We start from the raw sequence: 15,309 nt of genomic DNA, 5'->3' as shown, positions 1-15,309 counted from the left end.
CATATTTATGTTTAGTCTGGGACAATCAATGAATATGTGCGCAATATACAGAATATAAAGAGAAACTTTCCTTTACTCAGCCTGCAGGGCTTTGGGAGGAGCTGTCCCCTGTGCATCCCCCTGAATAAATAATGCTGCTTTTTAATGCTGCATTGGTGTAAAGGAGTTCTCTATTTTACTGAATTTTTGGTAACACTCCCACTGCCAAGGCAAGTTCTGTCTGCTGCTGTTCACAAACAGAGAAGGGCTGGTGGCAGATGTGGGGCTTGGAGGTTGCCTGGGGCACAGTGACCATGAAATAATTAAGTTTTCAATGTTCTGGAAAAGAAGCGGGGGCAGCAACAAAACTTCTACAATGGAATTAGGAAGAGCAGACTTTGGCCTGTTTAGGATGATGATTTTGGGAGTACCAAATCAGGTCCTGATTTTTTTTAAGGAAAACATCCCTTAAAAACAAAGAGGTCCAGGAAGGATGGACACACTTCAAGGAAGTAATCTTAAGGGGGAAGGAGCAGCCTGTCTCAATGTGGCAAAAGATGAGCTAGTGCGGAAAATTACTGGCCTGGCTGGCCATGGAGATTTTGTGAGAACTCAAGGGTAACAAGAGGAGCATCAACTTTGGAGAGAAGGTCAAGCAGCTTAGGAAATGTTTAAGGATGTTGTGAAGTCGTGCAGAAAAAAAGTCAAGAGGTGAAAGCTCAATTAGAGTTTAACCTGACCACTTCTGTGAAAAAAATAGACAATGTTTCCACAATTAAATTAACAGCAAAACATGGGGTAACGAAAACCTCTACTCTTTATTGGATGCAGTGGGGAATAGAGTAACTAAAGATAAGGAGAAGGCAGAGCTACTTAACATCTCGTTTCTCTCAATTTTCGATATTAGGGCAGGCTGTCCTCAGGACAAGTGCTCTGCTGAGCTGGTAGATGGGCACAGGGAGCAGAACAGCCCCTGGAATCCAGGAGGAAGGAGCTGGTGACCTGCTTAGCCACTCAGATGTTCACAGCTGTGTGGGATCAGATGGGATCCGTCCCAGGGGGATGAGGGAGCTGGTGGATGAGCTCCCCAAGCTGCTCTCCATCATTTACCATCAGTGCTGGCTGAGCAGGGAGGTCCCAGAGCACTGGAGGTGCCAGTGTGAGCCCATCCCCAAGAAGGGCTGGAAGGAGGAGCTGGGGAACTCCAGGCCTGTCAGCCTGACCTGGGTGCCCAGCAAGGTTATGGAACAGATCACCTTGAGTGCGAGTGCCATCACAGGGCACCCACAGGATGGCCGAGGGGTCAGAGCCAGCCAGCGTGGATTCCAATGTCTGCATGGAATGGTCTGGATGAGAGGATTGTGTCCAATATCAGCAAATCTGCAGATGACACCAAACTGGGTGTGAGTTTGGATCTGATAGAGGATGGAAGTAGGAGGGCTCTGCACAGGGCCCTGGACAGGCTGGATCCAGGGCCCAAATCCAACAAGGTGAGGTTTAACAAGTCCAAGTGCCAGGTCCTGCAATTTGGCCACAACAACCCCTGCAGCGCTACAGGCTGGGGACAGGCTGAGAGCAGCCAGGCAGAAAAGGACCTGCAGGGACTGATGGACAGCAGGCTGGACATGAGCCAGCAGTGTGCCCAGGTGGGCAAGAAGGCCAATGGCTCCTGGCCTGGATCAGGAATGGTGTGGCGAGCAGGAGCAGGGCAGGGATTCTTTCCCTGTGCTGGGCACTGGTTGGGCAGCACCTCGAGTGCTGTGTCTAGTTCTGGGTCCCCTGGGGTGGGGAATTAGAAGAAATTTGTATCAGGAAGAGTAAAGAAAGCCAAGGTGAAGCAAGGGAAATGCTCAGGGCATTTTGGGAGTGGCTGCCAGGAAGCCCTGGCTCTGAGCAACAGCGTCTGCAGTGGGACAGGAAACTCCCACCTGATGGGAGCAAACTTTCTGGCTGACTGCAGAGGCCAGGACAAACCTGGGTGGTTTCCCTGCTGTCCCCCAGCCCTTGCTGGCCCCAGGGGCTGATCGCATTTGTGCTCCCTCAGGTTCATGTCCCCACACCAACAGCATGGTTGTGCTCCCCCTGCTCTGTGCAATGCAAACAGGGGCTGCTGAGCCAGTGCTGCCGTGTCTGTGCCTGCAAGGATGGGGCACTTGTGTGAGCTGGGGGAGAGGCCAGGGCTGCAGAGGGGGCATGTTGTTGGCAGCTCCATGAGGACGCTCTGGGATGCTGCATTGGGCTGTGCAGCGCACTGGGGATGGATCAGTCCCTACTCTGCTGCTCCTTCCCGTCTGCCCCAGGGCCCTTGCAGAGCCCCAGCTGTTGCTGTCCTCAGCTGCCATGGCAACCCTCAGGACAAAGAGGTGCCAGGGCTGTTCCAGGTACAATTGCAGTGACACTCGTTGGTGCCACCAGGTGCCATGGCAACGTCCACGGGGACTGGTCCTTGGTTTGGTGCCATGGCAACCAATGCCCGGAGCCGTTGTGATGGTTGGTGGCCATGGAAAGCTGCCCTGGGCCCTTGCTCAGGGCTGGTGTCAGTGCCCAGAGCCAGAGGGGATCCCTTGCTGGGGGCTGTGCCATGGCCACCTTCCCTGTGCCACGCTGGCCGCTCAAGCACCAGGAACCAGCAGCCAGCGGCACTGCCAGGGCCAAAGGCCAGGTCAGCCAGACAGAAAGGGGCAGGGCTGGGCACTGTTTCCATGGCAACCGGCACTGGGGGGACACCTGGGTCACCTGGCCTGGCAGTTGCCATGGAAACCCCCGGCAGGGACTGAGGGCACAGCCCCTGGCACTGAGACACTGCTGGGCCGGGTGCTGAGCACAGGGCTGGGCACGCAGAGATGGTTTTGTTCTTGCTGAGCTGCAGCACAGCCAAGGCCTGTCCTGCCCCTCGTCCAGCCACGCTGGGGAGGGGCTGGGGCTGCGGGGGAGCTGGACAGGGACACAGCCAGGACAGGGGACCCCAACTGAGCCCGGGCATAGCCCAGACCAGAGCACATCATGCTCAGGGTATGAAGGGGGGAATTTTAGAGTGAAGGCTTTTGCCTTCCCAGGGAACACTTAGGCAAGAGGGGGCCCTTCTCACCCGTGGGCAGGGTCACTAGCAAAGACACAGACACCAACTTAAGGAATTGTGTCATTTATATCATGCACAGCTGCAGAGATTTACAAAAGGATGAGCTCAGCAAAGCACATCATCATTAGCAAAGAATTACAAAAGAAGCTCAGCAATAAGCCATCATTACATTTTGATGACCAATCCCTTGGTGAAACACTAGAGGTGTTTGCGGCAGACAAAGATTCTGGCTGACTATCAAGGTACACCTTACAGACATCAGTAGTACTTTAGTGACACCGTTCTTCATTCTTTTTTCTCAATCCCATTCAAATTAGGAACAAGAATTCTGTTGTCCATGGAGCTGGCACCTTTTTAATTCCAGAATAATGCCCCCAGGCCCTTTGCTGTTCAGCTTTACCATGCTGTCTGTGGCTAACAAGGCTTGGGGGGCCCTTTCCCCTCTGGCTGGAAGGGGCCGGGTCCCAGTCCCTGAGGGGCACCCAGGCTCCTGGATGGAATTCCTGTGCAAGTCCCTCAGTGTCACAGCAGCCTTCACATGAAGCCCCGTGGATCAGAGCATTTTCCAAAGGGGCCCTTGGGGCAAACAGGGAGATCTGGTCTGGCAGGATGTGTAAAACAATATCCTGGCAGATCTACTTGTTCTCACACAGAATCCTTGGCTGCAGGGACACATTCCCATTGTTCCTGCCCAGGGTTCAGGACTCAGAGTTGTCTTTCCTAGCAGCTTTTCCTTCAGCTGCCTCGGGAGGGCCTTTTGGCCTCTGGACCCACACTCTGGCTCCATTATTAGGGCTGCTGCCCCCAAACCCTTTATCTCCACAAATGGTGGTGACTGGAGGTGGATCTCCTGTTTTCACAATCGTTCTTAAAATTGCAAAATCAGTAATTGTGCTACCCTGTCATGGGGTTGAACAATCCAATCTTGTTTGTTATTGTTTACAGAATTACTGTAATTTCTCCTTGATATTCTGCATCATTTCCTCCTGCCATGACAGGAACACTTTGCAAGGCCAAGCTCCAAGGGAGCAGTTACCAAATCGAAGTGTCCTGGAGGAATCTGAATTCCTGTTTCAGGATTGATAGCTCTCATTTGCTTTGAATTTATACTAATGAATTCCAGTGCATGAAGGCCCAGCCCTGCAGCCTCTGGGCTGGCCCTGCCAGGGGCCATCACAGCCAGAACAATTTCCCAGGCAGCCCAAGTCTCACTGCCCATGGCTGGATTTGCAAACTGGGGGCAGCCGTGCACAGCCAGGGGGTTTCCATTTCCCCAGTGGGCCATTGTGAAGGGCATGGAGCACATCTGGGAGATGGGTTCTCCATGGGCAAAGGTTCCCATCTCCTCATTTTTCCCACTGCTCTTTTAACAACCCCTTCACCCTTTTAACCAATCCTGCAGCTTGTGCATAATTTGGTACGTGAAAAACCCTGCAGGCAAAATCACTGTATTTTTCACAGGAACAGACAAAGCACTCTGCATCACAGTATCAGCAAACCCTGCAAAAATAGCCAATTTCCTCCCTTTCCCCCTTTTTCATTGTATACAATCTCAAAAAGTTGACCACTGACATTAGGGCCCTGGCGAATGCTGTTCTGTAGAGTATGTAGTGTTACATCCCTGAGCAGCCAAAGCTACCAAATTAGTATTGTCAGCACTATTTCACATTATTATATAATTTTATACATAGATAGTGATATAGAAATATAGATAGATACAGACATAAATAAATATATATAAATAGATATATTGAAGTCTTATTATACTATAAATACATATATAATTATTATGTATAGAGATATTTCACTTGCACAAATGCATCTGAGCTCAAGACTAAAACCTTCTTCTCTTGCTCCATGTGGGAGCATTCCAACCATAATTGTTTCTTCTGATGGTGCTGTTTCCTATGTACTCTTTCCTTTTCCATGTGCAATTACTGGATGCATTTGAAGCCATCCAGGGGTGCAGCTTCTTTTACCCGACTGCCCCACTACTCCCACAGGGCTCCAACCTCAGACCACTCCAAAGCCAGGGAACTCCAGGGAAGGGCTTCCCAGCTGGGTATTTCTGATGGGACTGATTCCTCACATTTACACTGAACAAGTGACATTTTATTGGGATCTGGCCAGACTGCGCCAGTTTTGTTTTACCAGTGGCCAAAGTCAGCACCAAAGACACAGACTACAACTGAAGGAATCAGCGTCATTTCCTGCAGCTCAGAGCAGCAAAGAATCACAAAAGGAGCAGCTCAGCAATGCACCCAACCATCCCCACCAAAGATTGCAGCAGAGGTTAACAAAGATCCAGCAGCATTTACCCTCAGCCTTTACCATCCCCCAGACCCACAGAGCAGCTGGGGAAGCTGTCACAGCCAAGGGCTGCAGAGCCACTCCTGGGCACTGGGAATTCCTGCAGGTGCCTCCAGCCCCAGGTGAGGCTCCAACCCCGCTGGGAGAGGGCCCAGCTCTGACAGTGCTGAATGAACAAACTGACAGCACTGCTAGTGTGGCAACATCTGCTTTCATCCTCCTCTTGGGTCCCTCCCAAAGCCTGGCCAGGGCTCAAGGAGGAACCAAGGGAGGTGACTTTGACCATACAGTCCCAAACAAGGCCAGATTAAGATTTCATGGCCTTGTCTGGCTTCTAAATACACAAAGGTCAATACATGTTTCACTAAGGAGTGGCTACATCTATCACAGCGCTAATGACCATGCATATTTCATCAGGGAGCAGATACAAAGATAACCTTTGGTTGGAAGGTTCATCCAGAGGCCACCTTTGGCTCAGGGCCTGCTGTCCAGGCCTCACTCAGGGCTGGTGTCCAGGCCTTGGCACTTCAGGGACGTGATTTAGTGCTGGGCTTGGCACTGCTGGGTGAGCGGCTGCACTGGGTGAGCTCAGAGGGCTTTTCCAACAGAAAGGATTCTGTGATTCCATGATTCTATCCACTGCATTCAGCTGGGTCTATTTTAGCAGCATTACTTTGCTCCAAAAGCTCCCTCTTGCCCAGCTCCTGTGGCCTGAGGCTTCAGCTCCTTCAGCTCCTGGTGCTGAGCTGCTCATGCTGAACGCGATGACTCGGAGAGAAGAACACAGTCCATGCTATTCCTTCTGGGACACGGAGAGGGGAGGCTGTGCAAACAGGAGCATTGTTTGCTGTGGCCTCTCTCTGCCCTTCACGCCTTTCAGCACTTTGAACCAGCCAAGAGCTTTCTCCAAGGGTGCAATGGAGCAGCTGTTCCTGCTCCCGGGCCTGGCTCTCTCCAGTCTCTGCCCTTGCCTGGTTCTGTCCCTCTTGCTGTGCCCTCTGTTCCCCCAGGGCTCGCTGGCTGCTGCCCAGGACTGTGGCACTGGCACAGATCCAGTGCTCCAGAGCCTCCTTTCTGTGCCCTTGCAGCTGCCTGGGCACAGCAGCCTTTTCCATCTGGAAGCTCCCAAGGACAGGGAGTGCCCAGCTCTGTCCTTTGCACAGCCTCCAGGAGCCCAGGGCTGCCATCTCCAGTCCCTGCTGGCACTGGGGGCTCCCAGGTGCCTCAGGCTGCTGTGACACCGCTGCACATGGGAGGGAAGAGGGGCAGAGGCTGTGCTGACAGTCAGCTCCATGTGCTGCTGCTGCTGCTGCTGCTGTGGAGTCATTTGTGCAGCCCTGGCCCAGAGTCAGGGATCAGATCCTGCCAGTCTCTTCCAGCCCTGGCTGCTCTGAGTTTGGGCCTTGGAGCCTCAGGTGGCCAAAGGCAGCTGCTGCTGGTGCCTCTGTGTGTGCCCGAGTTCAGCAGTGCTGCTCCATCAGTCTGTGCCAAGCAACGGGGAAAAGCCTCAGCCGTGCAGGGCCAGGAGCTGCCGGGCTCTGCCTGAGCAGCTCAGTCAGCAGGAAGGGAGCTGCTCCACACGGGAACCAGGAGCAAAGAACATTCCTTTTGTAGGACATGTTTTCTATTTAGAGGGGAAAAAAAGGAAAAAGGAAAAAAATAGGTAAATTGTAAAAGATAAGAATAAAATCCAAGTGTTAGTGAAAAAACCAAAACATAAATGCAAAGATACATTCTTTGCATTAAGAGGTAAATGATCTTTTTCAACAGAGAACTCAGTCCTTTACATTGTAAATGTGCTGATGGCATGGATCCATCTTACTGACCTCAGCAGCCTCTTAAAAGATTTTGGGCTTTGTTCCCAACACTGGTATTTGAAATTGTGCTCGAAGCAAGAGGAAATTGCTTTGTGCCCTTCCAGCTCCAAGCAGGACTGGGAATGGAAACTCTGTCAAAGCCCAAATCCTTTAGAAGATGATCTTCCTTCTCACCCTGCGAATGAGCTGCACATTCCCTTTGAAACTGCCAGGAGTTTCTTAGAGTCACAAAGTCCCACTTACAGCTTTTTGCTCTGGTTTGGAAGTGCAGAAGGGCAATTCTCCATCCACCTGCTCCAGACTGCACTGCCTCAGGAGCACGGCCCACTCGCCAGCTTTGGCCCACTCGTGGCACTGCTAGAGGAGGAAGAAAGTGCAATTGCACAATTCCAGCCAATCAAGAAGGAAGAATGGGACACACAAAACACCCTGTACAGATCCAGGCGTTCAGCTGGGACTGTGGAGAGTTTGGGTCCTTGCCAATTGGATGTGTGTCCCCAGCTGCAATCTCTGGGCCTGCAGCAGAGTCTCACTCACCTGCCAAAGCACAAAGCTCAGGCGCTGTGCTCACAACGGGCTCGTCTGATGCAGAGCTGTCAGAGCAATGTGAGGGCAGAGCCAGCCCAGCTGGGCCCAGGGCTGAGCCCAGCAGAGCCCTGGCAGAGCCCAGAGCAGCCTCAGCACCCGCAGAGCCCAGCTGCAAGGAGAGAAAGCAGAATGTGCCCGTCAGCTGAGGGCTCCTGTGCCCTTTTGCCAAGGCCTGCGGTGCCCAGGCCATGCTGGCTGTGCCCAGAGCTGTGCCCAGAGCTGCCCATCCCTGCTGCCTTTGGCAGCAGAGCAGGAGGGCAGCACATGTGCTCAGCCTGCAGCCAGCCAGGGCACATCCAGCCCTCAGCAGCTGCCCAGAGCAGGATGCTCCTGTGCTCGCTGCCAGCTCCCAAAAGCTCTGATCCCACCCTGCCAAGCACACAGGGACCCACCTCACACCAGCCACGGCTGCAAGAAAAGCTGCTCCTAAACCATGGCCTCAGCCTTCTCCAAGGGCATGGCCCATCCAGCCATAGCTGCTCCCCAGCACTTCCCCATCCACACTGGACCACCTCGAATGCTTCCTCTGGAATAACAAACAACACAATATTGAGAAGAGTTTAGAGACAAAAAGGGAAAAAAAGAAAAACGGTAATAACTCTTATCTCTGTCAGGCCATTGAGGAAGGCCCAACCCCTGCGTGCCAGGGAAAAACCCAGCCATGGCTGAGGGAAGCCCACACTTTCTGTCTTCCCCCCTGCACTGCCCCCCAAAATCACGGTGACCCCGAAGCAAACAAGGGCAGTGGAGCAGCCCAGCCCTTCCTTGCCTACAGAGCAAAGCAGCTGTGCACAGGTTCTGGAGCCCCACCTCTGCTCCCACCATGGGGTTTGTTTGTGTCGGGCTGGCTGCCCCAGCCCCAGCCCGGGGCATGGTGGGTGCTGGGGGCTGTTGGCAGGGCCAGGAGCCCACTCCCATTTCGTACCCACCCCAGCCCATGCCCCAGCCCTGCCAAAAGCAGCAGGGCAGCCACTGAAGAATGAGTTGCATCTGCCCCAGCAAAGGGGGAGCCTTTGGTTCCCCGCCATGCTGGGCAATGCCCAAATCTGGCAGAATTTCCCTGGGTCGGGACTCACCTGCAAATTCCCTGTGGAGTTTGGCTTTGAAGAAGGTGCCAGAATCAAAGTCCATCACCTTCAGCCTCCCGTGGCCAGGCTGAGGAAGAGCTTGTCATTACTGATGTCACCCTTGCTGTCTCCAGCAGCAGCAGCAGCAGCAGCAGCAGCATCCCCACCCGGTACAGCTTCTCCAGGGGCTCCTTCTCCTTCCCTGGGGGCAGACCAGGCTCTCAGCTTTCAGGGAACCAGGACAAGCAAAACCAGCTGGGATGGCGGCCACCAGTGCTGGGCAGAGCAGCTCAGCTCCAGCACAAGGGCTGCGTGTTCCTATCCCATGAGCCCGGTGCAGTGACACAGGCAGCACAAAAAGCTCTGGGTTCCTTTGCTTCTGACTGCCAAGGCATATGTGGAGTAGGAACTTACCAGGGCTCTGGATCAAAGTGTGCCTGTGGCTCTCTCCCTTCTTCTATGGCAGAGGAATATCCCACACCCAAGGATCACAGAACAGGTCTTCCAGTGTGGGTCTGTCCAAGGAGTTCACGAATAAACACCACCTGATCAGGTCTTTGCACTCTGGGGAGAGAAAGCAGAAACTGAAGGTCAGCCAGAGCAGGCTCCTGTCTGCTTTGCCCTACTATTCCCATTCCCCGGCCATGCTGGATGTGCTCAGAGCTGGGCCTAAACTTTCCCATCAATTCCCTTTTCTGGAGGAGAGCAGGACATGTGCCACCTCCTCAGCAGCTGCCAGAGCGGGATGCCCACGAGCCCGCTGCTGGCTCCCAGAACTGGCATTCCCCCCGTGCCCAGAGAAGAGGATCCACCTTGAGAGAGCCGTTGTGGCAGCGGGAGCTGGCCCCAGCTGAGGTTCTGGCCCCTCCTGAAAGGGTGCTCCCCGCAGACCATCTGGTGCAGCAGGATGCCCAGGGACCAGACCGTTGCTGCCTCGCATGGTACCAGCCAAAGTCGTTCCATTCCGGGGGGCTGTACGACAGTGTTCCTATGGAATACAGATGGAGTTCATCAGGGGGATGCTGCTGCTCCCAGAGCCTGGCCCCAGCATCCCTGCGCCTGCAGGGGCTGCATCAGGGGCACACAGGGTGACCACTGCCCTCTCGCCAGCACCTGGGACTTGTGCACAAAGTTAGGGTTGGAAAAGAAGCCTCTGGTGCTGGAAGAGGGGAGCCCTGGCTAAGCCCGACCATGACATGCAAAGGAAAAACCCACTCCATGCTGGGGAAAAAACCTGCCCATATCCTCCCTGCCTGCATTGCCCCAAAAATATTATGAAGCCAAGGGAAACAGGGCGAGTGGAGCAGTCCAAGCCCTTCCTCTCGTCTGCACACCAAAGTGGCTGGGGCACATGTTCCGCCCTCCCTCTCTGCTACCCCACCCACGGGGGTTTTGGTCGGGCTGGCTGCCCCAGCCCTGTCCCAGTCCTGGGCAGAGTAGCTGGCAAAGGCTGCCAGCAGGGCTGGAAGATGGCTGCCCACCCAGCCCGGCTCTAAAGTAACTCAGCTGAAGATTCAGTGCCCTGACTGGCAGCAAAAGGGAGAATCCCTGCTGCCACAGCCAGCTTGGGCTGGGAGATGTTGGGCCATGAGATGTCAGCAGCAGGAGCACAGCCCTGGGTAGGCTCACCTGCAAAGTGAGTGTAGACTGTGTCCTGCAGGTAGGTGCCACAGCCAAAGTCAATCAGTTTGGCCTGCCCGGTGTCCAGGTCAACCAGGATGTTCTCTGGCTTGATGTCCCTGTGCAGGACCCCGCAGCTGGTGCAGTGCCGCACGGCCTCCAGCACCTGGTGGAACAGCCCCCGCGCCTCCTCCTCGGGCAGGAACCGCCGTGCCCGAATGAAACGCTGCAGGTCCTGACACTGCTCTGGCCGCTCCAGCACCATCACGATGCAGTTGGGGAGCTCGAGCCACTCCAGCAGCTGGACCACACCAGGGAAGCCAGTGGACACCTTGGCTAGCAGCACGACCTCCAGGGGTGCGCTGGTGCCGTCGGGCTGCGGAAGGAGCACGACGCCGTCAGTGGGGCCGATGCCGTGCCAGGCCTGGGGAAGCCCTCAGCCAGCCCGGGATGCTCTGCGCCCTGCGCTGGCCCCACGCCCGCTCTCCCTCGGGGCGTCCTGGCGGCTCCCACCGTGCCGGGCCCCGGCTCATCCCCGGCCGGCAGCCCCGGCTGCTGGCCCCGCTCACTCACCAGCTCGCCCCAGTGCCGGACGCGGTTCCGTGGCACCCTTTTGATGGCCACCTGCAAGCCAAGGGCAGCAGCGGGGTGAGCTCGCTGCCCGCACTGCGAGCCATATCCTCCGCCCTCCTCCTCCTCCATCCCCTCCTCCTGCGCCCGCCGCCGGCCCCGCCGCTCACCGGGGCGCCGTCCGAGAGCCGCGTGGCCGCGAAGACTCTTCCGAAGCCGCCGCGCCCCAGCAGCGATCCCAGCCGGTACCGCTCCTGCAGGGCCTCCTGCGCCGTCCCTGCGGGCGGGACGCGGCGGTCAGCGCTCGGCCCGGGGCCAGCAACGGCCCCCGAGCGCCCCTCACCCGCCCCGGGCCGGCCATGCCCCGGCGTTCGCTCCCGGGAACGCGGCACGGGAGGCTCGGGGCCGGCGGCCGCGTTGCCGAGCGACGGAGCTCGGGCCGGGGAAACCGCAGCGGAAGCGGCCGGGGCCGGGACCGGGGTCGGGACCGGACCCTGCGTCGGGTCCGGGGCCGGGCTCGGGCCAGGCGGAGCCGAAGGGCGGCGATGCCGCCCCAGCCCCAGGCACTGATGCCCGCCCAGCAGCGCCACCGCCAGCACGGCCAGAGCCGGGCGGAGGCGAGACCGCGGCGGGACGGCCGGGGCCGGGCACGGGGCAGCCCCGCCCGGGGCCGGGGGCGGGCCGGGGGCATGGCCCGGCCCTGCAGGGGAGAGGGAGGAGGGGAGAGGAGAGGGACGCCGGGCAAGGGACCCTGAGAGAAGGGTGCCCGACAGCGGGAAAGGGAGAGAAAGAGAAAGAAGAAGAGAAAGAAAAAGAGAAATAGAAAGAGTGTTTAAAACTATCTGTTTGCTGCTGCTGCTGTCGCCGCTGTTGCTGCCGCCGCTGCCGCCGCTGCAACTGAAGCACCGGGGCCGTTCGTCCCCGTGTCCGTTCCCCGCTCGCCCCACGAGCCCCACGTTCGAGCCCCGCGCGCCCCGGGGACAGCCCCTCCGTCTGCCCAAACACGGGAACTTTGCAGCCTTGAGCCCGGATGCAGAGCCCTGACTCCTGCACTCTGGCACAGCGATCCCCCCGCTCGCTGCTGTGCATTGTCCTTGCTGAGGGTCAAACACTGTCGGGGCACCTTCCCTTGCGGTAGGATTCCTACCTGACCCAAGCACTGCACTCACATCTCTAGTGTTGCTTTCCAGTAAAAACAGGGGAAGGAAAACTGTGTGTGGCTCATGGTATTTTAGTGTCTAAAAATCACTACGTCATCGATCTTAGAGATGAGATGCATCTGGAATTACTGGGATGCAACATGAAAAAGGGGAGCATAGAAATAGGTAAGGGAAAACATCTTAGATTGTTTCTTTCATTTTCATTTTACTTCTGGAAAGCTCTTTCAGTTTTCCAGGAATCTTCTCCTGTCTGTTCTCCCCAAGAACCTCTCATGGAGAACGAGGTCAAGTTTCTGTTGCAAGATTTTCCATCAGGGAATTATGCCACATGTGAAGTTTTCATTGTGACTGTTCTGGTTTAGGGCAAATTTTGGGAGGAAATCTCCAAAAGGGGTCCATCTAGAAAGCAAGTTCAAGCGTCCCCTCCCCGACTAGTTCAGGAAAAGACTTCCCTTGAGAAAAGTGAAAAACCCCAGTTTGTTTAACAAGTAAAGTATTCACAAGCATGAAAAATGAATAATATTAAATAAAACCTCTGACAGTGCTGAAGAGATGGCACATTCAGAAAGTCCTTTTTGTGGGTTGTAGTTGGCTCCCTCGGTCTCTTCTAAGTCCCTCTGGTTCTGGAATGCAGCATCCCAGATCTCAGGGGGCCACAGGTGTGAGCTGCTGCCAGTGTTTTCCTGGGTTTTCAGTCCAGAGCAGGTTTAAACAATTCCAAGAAAAAGGAAAGTCACAGTCCAAGGAACTTCCCTGCTCCAGCTAGCTAAAAAAGAATTGCTAGACATGGGCTGTGAAGGCATCAGGAAGTTTCCAAGTCTGAGCACTGGCGGTCTCAGCTAACACCAGAGCTGGATGGTGCTGGAGCCAGAACCTGCAGATTTCCAAATTTTGGCTTTCTGTGCCAGCAAATCCCTGGATTTGGGCTGTGCCAGCACTAGGAAGTTTTCAGATCTGGGCACTGGCACTGCCAGCAAACACCAGATCTAGGTGATGTCGTTGCCAGTGATAGAAATCTGCTGGATTTGTGCTCTGCTGGCACTGAGAAATTTCCAAATCTGTGTTCTGGTTACATGAAACACAAGATGTGGGTGGAGCCAGACCCAGTAGCAGGAAGCTGCCATGGGTTTTGGATTTCTGTGCCAGCAAATTGCTGCACTTGGGCTGTGCCAGAATAGCGAAATTTCCGGATCTGGGCACTGGCAGTGGCAGCAAACAGCCCATTTCAGGCTCCAGGCTCCAGGAAGGACTGGGTCTGAATGCCTTCCTCTTTGTCTTCCTTCTTTCCTTCCTTATTTCTTGGGATCCTGCTGCCAGCAAACTCCAGATTGTGCAGTGCTGGCAAGGGGAAATTGACAGGTTTTAGCTTACTTTGCCAGCAAATTCTGGACATGGATGGTGCCAGAAGAGGGAAATTGCCAGATGTGGGCACTGGCAGTGCCAGCGCACACCAAATCTGGGTGGGGAATGTGCCAGCACCAGGAAATTGCCAAATGCTAACTTTCAGTGCCAGCATATTGCTGGAATTATGCTGTGCACGAACCTGAAAAATTCTGGATCTGGGCACTTGTGGTGTCAGCAAACACAAAACTGGGTTGCTGTAGGTACCAGGTATTTGCAAGGTTTTGGCTTTCTTTGCCAGAAATTACTAGACTTGGGCTGTGCTGGCACCGGGAAATTCCCGCATCTGGGCACTGGTGGTGCCAGCAAACACCAGATCTTGGCATTGCCAATGACGGTAGCAGGGAATTGCCACATTTTGGCTTTCTTTACCAGAAAATGGCTGGACTTGGCTCTGCCAGAACAGGGAAATATCCAGATGCGAGCACTGGCAGTGGCAGCAAACACCAGGTCTGGGTGCCTGTATTTGCATCAGGAGATTGCCAGATTTTGGCTTTCTGTGCCAGCAAATTGCTGGACTTGGGCTGTGCCAGGACTGGGAAATTTCAAGATCGGGGTGCTTGTGCAGCAAACACCAGATCTGGGTGGTGCTGGTGGCAGCACTGGGAAGCTGCTGGGATCTGGCTTTCTTTGCCAGAAAACTGCTGCATTTAGGTTTTGCTGGCACTGAGAAATTTCCTGATGCTAATTTTCTGAGCCAGCAAACTGCTGGAATTAGGCTGTGCAGGCATCTGAAACATTCCCGATCTGGGTACTGGTGGTGTCAGCAAACCCGAGATCGGGTTGTCGTAGGTACCAGGTCTTTGCTTGGTTTTGGATTTCTTTGCCAGCAAATTGCTGGACTTGGGCTGTACCAGAATAGGGAAATATCAAGATCTGGGAACTGGCAGTGCCAGCAAACACCACATTTCAGGAAGGATTTGATCTGGACCCGTTCCCTCCCTGCCTCCCTCCTTTAGCAAGGTGCCAGAGTGGCTGGACAGCAGCCAGGCAGAAAGGGACCTGCAGGGACTGATGGACAGCAGGCTGGACATGAGCCAGCAGTGTGCCCAGGTGGCCAAGGAGGCCAATGGCTCCTGGCCTGCATCAGGAATGGTGTGGCCAGCAGGAGCAGGGCAGGGATTCTTTCCCTGTGCTCAGCACTGCTTGGGCAGCACCTCGAGTGCTGTTTGCAGTTCTGGGCCCCCAATTTAGGACATGGAGGGGCTGGAGCGTGTCCAGAGAAGGGTAGCAAGGCTGGGGACGGGTCTGGAGCACAAGTCCTGTGAGGAGCAGCTGAGGGAGCTGGGGTTGTTTATCCTGGAGGAGAGGAGGCCCAGGGGAGACAAGGCGGTTTCAGGGCACAGGGTAGACTTGATGATCTCCAAGATCTTTTCCAACCTTGCTAATTCTGGGATTCTCTGAAAGAATACTTGGAGCAGTTGCAGGAGGAGCTCTAGGCCTCCTCTTCAGCAGCTCCAGCAGCCCAGGTCCCTCAGATTCTCCTGCCAGCCCCAAAGCCCATCCTGTCAGTCCTGCAGAGCCTCTGCAGCTCCTCCTCACTGCCCAGAACAGGGAGCCCCAGAGCCAGACACAGCAGCCCAGATGTGCCCCCCTGGCCTGGGGTGCCGCTGGCAAGGGAGCAGCACCAGGCACTGCAGGAGCCTGCAGACAATTGATCTGAAGGCCAAAGCTCCTTAGCTCCTTCTGAAAGAGCAGGAACAGTTCCTCATTGCAGT

The 15,309-nt window shown here is 55.3% G+C and overlaps 1 protein-coding gene across 1 annotated transcript in view; it reads right to left on the bottom strand.

The window, feature by feature from the left end:
- Positions 1 to 9,297: 9,297 nt before the first annotated feature.
- Positions 9,298 to 15,309, bottom strand: part of LOC132085190 (uncharacterized) — a 54,756-nt gene continuing 48,744 nt past the window's right edge. Inside the window, 8 exon segments of the mRNA XM_059490559.1 lie at positions 9,298 to 9,404; positions 9,653 to 9,778; positions 9,781 to 9,828; positions 10,470 to 10,836; positions 11,034 to 11,084; positions 11,201 to 11,529; positions 11,532 to 11,730; positions 14,347 to 14,439. Of these exon segments, the coding sequence (XP_059346542.1) occupies positions 9,298 to 9,404; positions 9,653 to 9,778; positions 9,781 to 9,828; positions 10,470 to 10,836; positions 11,034 to 11,084; positions 11,201 to 11,529; positions 11,532 to 11,730; positions 14,347 to 14,439 (1,320 nt within the window).

The sequence above is a fragment of the Ammospiza nelsoni genome, chromosome 29 (assembly GCF_027579445.1).
Source record: "Ammospiza nelsoni isolate bAmmNel1 chromosome 29, bAmmNel1.pri, whole genome shotgun sequence".
Taxonomy (NCBI): domain Eukaryota; kingdom Metazoa; phylum Chordata; class Aves; order Passeriformes; family Passerellidae; genus Ammospiza; species Ammospiza nelsoni.
The sequence above is the reverse complement of the archived record's forward strand: the minus strand, read 5'-3'. Positions and strand labels throughout refer to the sequence as shown.